Genomic DNA, 10,417 nt, shown 5'->3' with positions numbered 1-10,417 from the left:
CCATCTGGTCACTATGGTAAGCAGTTTAGTAATCAAACGCTATGTTTGAATATCCAGAATTAAAAGTGTAGGTATCAACAGTGTCTTTCTTACTGCTTATAATTAATTACATTTTAAATAGCATGAATTTCATTCAAACTATCAGTGCCGTAATATTAACTCGTCAAAACAAAATACTGTATAGAGATATCTGTAATTGAGTTTTGCTTTGACTAGTAAAAACGAAATAGAACTCGGTATCTGTAATTCAGTTTTGCCTCGTCAGAACGAAAAATGTTTGAAACAGCATTTTTCACAAATGACACTTTTACCATTCATGTGTATGGGGTTTCTCATCATACATATTTACAATTCAGTCGCAAACATCTGCTCATGAGTTACAGATATCTGCGACTGAGATACCTCGATTCCCATTTGAAATATTTACAACATTTTGCCGAGGTGAAAAAGATATCTGTAAAGGGGTGACTTAACAATATCTTGAACTGGAATAGATTGTAGATTTGGAGTTTTATATGTACTGTATATCAGGGGTGCCCATTACGTCGTCGCGATCGACCAGTAGCTCGCGGGGGTAGGAGAGGAAAAAAACAAACATTTGTGTGTCTCTGTGCATGTTAGTAATATATTTGTGTTAATACACACTGCACCTTAATCATCCTATCAGTCTCACTTTGACAAAAAGTATTAAATAAATTAAATTAAATTAAATTAAATAAAGCAGGTCATCTTGAACATACGGTGGCGCGTGATGCGTCACTGCAAGTTGTTAGTGCTCAGCAGTCTGCAATTGCAGTTTGTGATCAGAGCTGTTGCAATATATCTTTTGTCGTTATCATCATTCACATTCAGAGTTTGTTTCATGTACAGTTCACTGAGGGCACGGGCAAAGAATGGGAATCTGGAGGGCCGAGAGAAGCATTTTAAAACGGGACGCGGAAACTATGATAGTTCATGGGCTGCAAAAGTGCGTCGCACGCCTCCGCGTCAGGCTGTTGCGGAGGCGTAAGTGCGTGCGTATGCGCGCGTGCGCGGTAACGGGTCCATCACAGGAGGTTGGTTGATCGAAAAGTAGATCTTCCAAAAAGTTTGGCCACCCCTGCTGTGTGTGTATGTGTGTGTGTGTGTGTGTGTGTGTGTGTGCGCGCGCGTGTAGACGGAAGGTTGGTTGATCGAAAAGTAGATCTTCCAAAAAGTTTGGCCACCCCTGCTGTGTGTAAGTGTGTGCGAGTAGACACAGACACACGAACACACACCATTAATTGCATTGCAGATATCCATAATTCACAGGTGTACTTTACATATCTGATGACAAAGCCCATACATATGAATGGAAAAAGTGATGTCATTTGTGCAAAATGACATTCCAGGTATCTAAAGTGACAAAGAACGGAGTTGATGCTTTCTGAAAGGTTCTTCAACTGGACTTGACTTGAAACTGAATGACTGCACCACATATCCAATCTTGCTGTTCAATGTTAAAATGACTTGCCATCTTTCACGCTCACAGTGGTTGGGAATTGCTGACTTATATTCAAACAAAGCAATGCTCTTCATACATGAAAAAAAAATCTATATTTAGCACAGCCATTGTCACTATACATCTTTTTCCATGCCTTCATTGTAGTAAAATGTTGAATGACTATTCCTGCCTGTTGTCTGCAGATGTGGTCCTCCTCCTTCTGGAGCCCCCTCCTACTTCTCTGAGACACAGGGAGTGCTTTAACTAAGAGTTGGAGTCAATCAGAGTGGGATCTTTAACAGGGCTTTCCACTGGATTTCTTTGCCTCAGTCCACCCCATTCACACTCACAGCAGTCATGCATGCGTGCACCAGCCAACATATGGAGTACTTCTACTTACTTCTGTTCTGGATCTGCAGTCAGCTGTTAGGTGAGTCAAAGTTTGTTAGATGTGCATGTGTGTGTCATAGCTTCTCACCAATATCATAGATTTTAAGAGTTGATTAATGGTGCTATTGTTCTTAGAGATGACATATTTTTGGGCTGGTCCATTCAAACTAGATTGAGTAACTTTTACACCATTTTGTTTCTGAAGTTGACATGAAGATACACTGAATAATTTTTTTAAAACTACAGTTGGTAACGTCAAATTCCTTTTCTCCTGAATAAAGAGCTGTGAATCTTGGTCTCCGGTGTATTTTAAAAATAACATTTACTATCTCCTGTGAACCAATGGCTGTTAATGTGAATAGCATCCTTTCCTGACATCTTGACCTTGTAGCCTGGGTACAGGAGGGAGGAGATTGCAGAGACTACTGAGACTATATCGAGTCAACAGGGGTACCCTGTGTCTCATTGGAAACAGACGTCTCTGCTTAAAAAGAAAGTTGATGCTCTTCTCACAGTCAAGTTTCCAGTGACAGTGTAGGTTCTGGTTCTCAGCCAGAGCTGCGGTCAATTACCAGTGAAATCACTATGGCAGGAAAATCTTGACATCATAAGAGAGACAGATATTAAATACTTGATCACATAGAAGAAAGCCATCTATAAACTTATTCTTTTTTTTCGAACACAAATAATGTCTGAATTTGTACCACAGCCATAGTGTTTAAATCTACACAACGCTAGCCATGCACTCTTGCTGTTTCCTTGCTGACTCCCATTCAAGTATTATCCAATTTCCTTCAAGCAAAGTCCCTCCAATGTTGATCCAGATTTACGTCAACAGCATTTGTTAAAAGTTAAGAACTTTGGCTGCCAACAGTAGGAAATAATACTTAAACTTTTTAATGTTTTAAGAGAGGAAAAAAAAGGAATGTCTTTTGCAAATATTTAGCTTGATTTTGGAATTTGCGGGAAGTAGGAAATGGAATTGTGCCATCAGACCTTCCTCAGTATGTGAATAAGGAGAGAACGCTGGATGTGGTGGGAGGATGGCTGCTTTGTCAAACATATTTCATCAAGCAAGAACGATGCTCTGTTTTTGACCACAGTTTGTGTATATTGGGGCTGTGGGATGATCCCATTAGATGACATCAAGTGAGAACATTCAAGTGTCATCCGAGGGAGGAGACAAGTTCTCAGGCTCAGACGACAGTTTCCCTTCCGAAAGTCGTAGACCCTTTTAATGTGACGTCAGACCACTCCCGCGCTCTCTTTTTGGAGCTGTCTTACCTTCCCTTCTGTTAGCTCGTAGTCTGGTTAGCAATGCTTCAACGTCCGTTGGCATCTTCCAACCTCTCAGCCAGTGTGTTTTCCTCTTCGTTTCCAATTTCCTCAATCTGTCAACCACAGCTTTTCGGAACAATTAATCACCATTCAAGACTTGCTTAATTGCGAGTGGTGGGCTGAACTATATTTCACCACACACTTTTCTTTGAGCGATAATAAATCTTTCTTTCACCAGGACCTGGGCTATTTATGCATTTTTTTTTTTTAGACCGTAAACGTTAAATTTGAAAACATAAATCAGGATGTACAGGCCATGAAAAATAAAAGTCTTAAGTCTTATTACAGTGGCGAGTAAATGAATATAACATATCCTTCCAAACTTATATAAGCTGTGATCTTAATTTGCAATGTTTTACAAGATTTTGTTTTTCACTCTTGTATAGCCATGCCAACCAAGTCATTATCAGAGATGCAAGTAAACTTTTCTAGATTATTTTTTTTCATGCACTGAATCTGCCCTTGTTTTTCCTCTAGCACAAAATGAAATATCTAATGAGAGTTGCATCCAGGTCAAGTCCTTGCACAACTCGCATTGTTAAATTAAGCATTGCTTGTAAAAAATTGGATTTGCTTTGATTTGCCTGACAGGTCTGTAGAATGGCCTTATCAACAAATGTCGTTATATACCGAGCATTTAAGGATACAAGGATATTGTGTAGATTCACAGACTGTGTAATAAATAATGAGACCTGTGTCACTTCTGTCCAACTGTTTAGAGTAGATAAAGTAAAACAAAAACAAAAAATCAACTAACATCAGCCATTTGGTGGATTATTTTGTCCGATGTTTGAAGGGCTATAATCGGATGATTTAATCGTTTGGCCGATTAATTGGTCAATAGAATATATTAATGATGTTTATTAAATAAGGGTTAGGTTCAGCTCTGGTGGAACTTATTTTCCGAAATGTCATAGTTACAACGCATGGTAAAAGCACTACTGGGGGGGAAAAAAAAGATTATGTCTGCAGTGCATGATTTCTGTTCTGCATTTTTTCCCATAATGCCATGGGCTATGTGCATGGGGGGGAAAAAAAATACAGTTTTTAGTCTTCAGTCTAGAAGTACGTTTGAATGTACTTGAATTTCAGACACGTTCAAACAGTTTGCCAGTCAAAAAGGCAGTTGCACGCTTCCGGCTGTTAAAAGATATTCATACTCCTTGTGTTGTGATAGTGCAAATGGAAAATTGCATTTGACCTATTTGTTCATTTGGGTTTGATGATGTGTTATGATGAAAACTAGGCTGAAATGGCTGGAGAGTCTTTTTCTGGTTCATAAGGTTAATAGCCTGTTAAGCAGAGCACAGTTGGCTGTTGTGTGTCAGGAACATCTGGTTTCAGATACTCAGTATTTACGTTGGCGTAGATCAAGAGTAATCTAAGTTGCCAAAATGCTTCATACAAAGTATTGTCCGCTGTTTTTTTTTTCCAGAGAAAACCATTGAAATAGAAGACCCAATGGATCAATAGAAAAACAGCGCACCCCGTAGATCTTGGAAATTCAGCTACCATAGAGAATGATCTGATTATATTTTAGCCTTATGTCCGCAGTATGCACACCCACATCGACATCCCAGGACAGGAAGTAAACATGCAGTGAACAGCAGAAAAAAGCTGTGAACCATCTGCATAATGTTCAACAATAATTACCTGCATCACAATCGCGCACGCCTGATGTAAGTGGCTAACATGATGAACTCCAGCGGCTGCTTTGCCTCACTGGGTCTGCGGCAGAGCTCCTACAGCTTGATGTTGGGCCAAACGCAGCGTTGAACTAATGTCGGTCACACCGACAGCCACCGGCTTTAGGTTTATTTGTTTGGGCAGGGAAGCAGGTACACAGGAAATCCAGCAAGACCTTGCATTTAACACATGCTGACATTTCTTGGAATATTAAATTGCGCTGCCACTTTAGCAGCTTGAAATGGAAACTGGAATCCTCACCCATTCTCATATTTTCACATGAACTTACTTTTTCCTGTCCGTGTCTAAGCTTTCACTCAGTTCATGGTAGCACATTATAGTTCCTCTGGAAATTCCAGTCTCTTTGCCTGAAGTACTCATTGGTCTTACTGCCAAAAGAAAAAAAAAATCTCAAAGAGCGGTTATGACATAAAATTGATTGAATCGACACAAAACTGAGTGTGCTGATTTCCCTTGATTTTTTTTTACAAACATTTATTGTTCCTCAATAAACATCAATTAAAGTTTTGGAGTGAGATCAAACGCCGGTTTTTACATGGGAAGCATTCATCCCACAGGAAATGAGTGTGTGGAGAATGTGTCAATATTTACATGAAGAGATCACAGTGGTGGCGGTGTGATAATCGTGCTTATTTATTTTAGTGGAGATTTTTTTTTCAACCAAGTAAACTAAACGGACTTAATTTGTGCTGTTTTTGATCGCCACGACTGACTTGATTGACACACATCAATGGTCTATTGACTCAGTGGCTGCCAATCGTATCGTGTGCAGAGAATGAGGTTTCCAAACACTTACAAGGGTACCAGGGAAATAGATGTTTGGTTTTATGTTTGTTTATAATACTAACATGCCTAAATCTTCTCTATCTAAGGAATGCACGTTGTGTCAAACATCTGTTCAGATGTAGCGGTCCTTAAAAACTGTGAACAGCTGCACAGCTTTCCCGATGAGAAACAGCAGAGACTGGGAGTCCTTTCACCCACTCATGTTAAACAGGATTATACTGTACACTGTGCCATTTCCAAAACTGTTTATCGTCAGTTAGCTGGAAAAACACAATTATTATATATTATCACTTCATAATGTGAGGTTCACCTTCATCCACTTAAAGCAAAAATAAATAACCAAAATAAAAGCAACAATGTTTTAACAAAATAGACCAGAGTGTGTCCGTGTGTGTGACTATTGACTGCAGATGTGTTGTGCTGGTGTGAGCGTGTGCCCTGCGTGCCGGCCAGGTGTTATGCGTAACCAAACAAGGATAGTATTGCTGATATATTCTGACAGATTACAAGCACCATAGAGAGAGATGCCATGAACATCTGACAGACCACACGCTAACAATTTCATCCAGTCTCGACTCGTCAAAGAAAAGTCACAGACGTCACGTCATATTTTAGTCATCAAAGAGCCACATTTAGCTCCTCATTGTCATGAAAAAACCGATGAAATGATTTCGGCCTCGTCATCGTTGATGAAAACAACACTGCTTTCATCTAACAACAATAACTAATGATTTCTTCTACAGACCACGTCGACATAGACTGGGATAGAAAACGACACACATCAGACAGCCCAACCCGTGGTGTTTTTCTATGGACAAAAATGGTGGCGCACCCACCAACTACATAAGTACTGGTACCGTATTTTCCATACTAAAATACGGTACCGTATTTTCCGCACTATAAGGCGCTTCGGATTACAAGGCTGTACTGAATGGCCTATTTTAAAACTGTTTTCATATATATAGGGCACACTGCATTACAAGGCACTTAAAATAGAAGCTACAACAGTGGTTGTGGCTGTGCTATGCAACCACTAGATGGAGCTACGCTAAAGGGAATACAATACAATCCAGCTTTCTTTTTATAGAGCAGTGGTTTTTAACCTTGTTAGAGGTACCGAACCCAACCAGTTCATATGCAGATTCACCGAACCCTTATTGAAAAATAAAAATATGATTCGAGAAGTGTTCCTTCAGTTTTGCCGGTGCAAGACAAGAGTTGCTCAACTTGGCATGACAAATCATACAGCTAGGAAACTGAGTCCCTTCACGTTCCGTGATGTATGTGAATCCATGTTGTACATACTTGTCTGACCGCTTTCTTTTTTTGCTCGACATAGCATGTGTTAAAACCTTAAAAAAAAAAAAATCACGACGAACTATCACAACAGTCACACGTTGACTACTGAGCAAACTAAATTTCCCGCAGCACTGATTGGACAGGCAATGTAATGTGATCATCTGCAGCCAGTGAAGGCCAAGTGGGCGGGTCATAAGTAATTCACATGTTGAGTCAGGTGTGTCTTAACCTCCATGGCAGAGTCTCCGTCAAACCCCTGAAACTGATTCACCAAACTCCTGGGGTTCAATCGAACCCAGCTTAAGAACCACAGATATCGAGCCTTCACAACTGCTGCAACTTGAACAGAGCCATGAGAATTGGTCACAAACACGGATATGAAACATATAAATACAAATGGCATGACAAAACAGGAAATGAAAGACTAAAGTTATGAAGACAATTCATTCAATAAAAAGGCACACAAACCTCGTGGGCTTACATCCACAAGGGGCCAAATATCCTTAGCAGTCTTGCTTGTCTCCTTCTTCCTTCATTTAGTCAGTAGTGAACTATGCTATTGGTATTATCTTTGTAGTTTTTTTTTTTTTTTTGCACTTTCTACGACAGTGACAATGGGCCAATGAGTGAAAACTAATTATTGGTTCATTATTAAATTTCACAAATAAATCATAATTGTAAATATGTATTTGTTGCAGCAACATAGATCAACAGATTTAACCTGAATCTTTTTTTCTTATCACATCACAGACCCAAAGCTCAAACCCCAGTGCAATTCAAATAGCAAACAAGGGTCTAAATGCAATGTATCTTTGGACAGCAAGAGAAACAGAAACAGGAAGTTAGACATAGAGTACAGGACATACTTAACATGCACAAAAGCAAGTGCTGTATATTTAGACATATTTATTTCACAATTGTATCACTGCTCTGCCTTAAATATCACATTAAACAAAAAGTTCACACATTTGTCTTTCGTAGATCACTTCTCCGTTTTACCATTGCTTCTTGCTTATGCACATTTTACATCACACCTATACTTTATAGAGATGGAAAGCCATTTGAATTCATATTGTAAATGATGCCCCATTTAACCTCACTATCGACAACTCCACCCTGTTCCCCTCCTCTCACTGTCGCAACCTTGGTGTCCTTTTTGATAATAATCTCTCTTTCGACCAACACATCATCCAAATCACCAAAACTGCTTTCTTCCACCTCAAAAACATTTCTTGCCTCCGCCCTTCACTTTCTTTCAACGCCGCTGAAACCCTCATCTACGCATTCATCACCTCCCGCCTTGACTACTGCAATAGCATCTTCTACGGTACAACCTCTAAACTCCTCAACAAACTACAGTACATCCAGAATGCCGCCGCCCGGCTTCTCACCCACACCCGCACTTGTGATCACATCACCCCGTCCTTAAATACCTCCACTGGCTCATCGTTCCCTGGCGTATCCAGTTTAAACACCTCCAACTTACCTATTAAGCCCTTCACAATCAGGCCACAAATGTATTATTATCATCATTATTATTATTATTATTATTATTTATTTATTTTTAACAGTTCATGCAATATGCATTTGAGAGCTGAGCAGCACAAGTGCCTATTCTGAAGAATTTATTCTGTCGCTATTTTAAACTTCAGAAATCTCTAGCGGCTTGTTGGCAACACATGCATCTCTATCACTGGAAAGATGTGGCCAGTGTACTCACAGGTTTGACTTACAAAGTCGCTGTTACAACTGAGTAGCTTTCTACCCAACACAAATTTCAAAACGTTTTATACTAGAAAGGGCAATTTGGTGCATCAGTATGTATGCTTACAAGAGACTCTGACTTCAGCATAATGAGTTCAGAGAAAATTGACACAAAAAGCGGACGTACACAAAAAATATGCGTCCACATATTTTTTATTAATTAATAATTGTCTACACACAAACAAAATATCCTTGTCTCAACTTTTCTTCCGCTCTGTCGCACAATTTGACTTGCACACTTTCATTCCTTCCCCTTGTTGTTTACATTCAACTTGAAGACCTCCTAGCAGGGAAAAAGGCACACTTGACTTGACTTGACCCTGAATACTCCCATATGGGGAGAGAGATGTGAGAGGATGTTTAGCATGTGGGTGAGTGATTGAGTAAGCCTCACAGTGTGTGGACATCGACTGTAACAAGGGAGTGTTTCTGGTGGTTAGGTCAGATGAGAAACTTTTGTGTTCTCTTCTCAACTATGCCACTGAACAATGAGAAAATGTTAAGACTAAGCAACCCTCGCCTTCACAACTTCATCAACAATTGTAGTCGACATCACAAGATTCCCCTTTTATAGACATAGAACATGCTTGTACAGTGGTTTGACTCAATGTGCTGAAAACGGTGTCCAGTCTGGGTTGATACAGTATCTTGTCATTTAAAAGTCAGTCGGGTCCGTCAGGTCGTTGACCTTTTTTAAGCACTGTAGACAGAAAGTTTCTGGCAGCCAGTGAAAAGACCATCAGCAGATTAAATCGATGACAGATGAGTGCTGAGAGCTGGACTGAGAGCAGCACACAATGGTTGTTGTTCTGTGTTCCACCTCTTCACAGACCAACGTAAAGTCTCTATTCTTCAAAAAGTATACAAGTGCTCAGATGCAAATGCAAATGGCTCTTATGCGTGTATGTCATGGCAAATCTTTCAAGCGTGTTTTATCTTATGTTTGGACTTTGGATGAAAAACAGGCCCACTGCTCTTGTTAGTACCACCCGCAAAGCTGTCAGTTGACGTGAGTGACAGCACACAATGGAGAAAACACATTTGCCCGGATCTGCAATCACACCAGGAAAACCAAAGTGCCTTTGAGGTTTCGACGATTTCTCTTGGGTTGTGTTTCCACGCATTGCTGACGGAAACTGAGCACATCACGACAATTACTATAGCATTGTAAAGAGCATTGTAGGATAGCATGGAAACCATTGTATGGATGTGTACTGAGGAAATGATTAGTCCCAGTAGTTCCGGACTGCACACCACGACATGGAGTTATAACACCAGTTACCACAGTACGGTATATGCCAGACTACGCGGTATTTTATGCAAAAGTAAATTTCTGAAATGTTTTGGGGGTTTTTTTGTCCCAGGACTGTTATTTACATCAGCACTTGCTCATTGCTAAATTGTGAAACAACGATGTCACAGTTTTTCGACTTCCCCGTGAAGCCACGGCAACGACTAACGTTAGCTCCCATATTTAGCATATGTCTGCATTTATTCAAATACTGGGCATTTAGGCAAAACTGATAAACCTGTATGTCTTTTTAATATTTATCGTCTGTCCATCTTGTCTTTGCCATGTAGGTTTGGTTTCATGAAACATTAGCTGGCGTAAGAATGTAAGAAATGGATGTAAATCACACTTCAAGGTGTTCACGTGTGCATGCATTAATA

At 39.9% G+C, this 10,417-nt stretch overlaps 1 protein-coding gene across 1 annotated transcript in view; it reads left to right on the top strand.

Annotated features, from left to right (window-relative positions):
* The first annotated feature begins 1,669 nt into the window (after nt 1-1,669).
* Nucleotides 1,670-10,417, top strand: part of itga11a (integrin, alpha 11a) — a 51,272-nt gene continuing 42,524 nt past the window's right edge. Inside the window, exon 1 of the mRNA XM_019867557.1 lies at nt 1,670-1,892. Within this exon, the coding sequence (XP_019723116.1) occupies nt 1,820-1,892 (73 nt within the window). The 5' untranslated portion in view covers nt 1,670-1,819. The remainder of the gene's footprint in view (nt 1,893-10,417) is intronic.

Source organism: Hippocampus comes, unplaced genomic scaffold, assembly GCF_001891065.2.
Source record: "Hippocampus comes isolate QL1 unplaced genomic scaffold, H_comes_QL1_v1.1 scaffold2, whole genome shotgun sequence".
NCBI lineage: Eukaryota > Metazoa > Chordata > Actinopteri > Syngnathiformes > Syngnathidae > Hippocampus > Hippocampus comes.
Note: the sequence above shows the minus strand (reverse complement) of the source record. Positions and strands in the feature narration are given on the sequence as shown.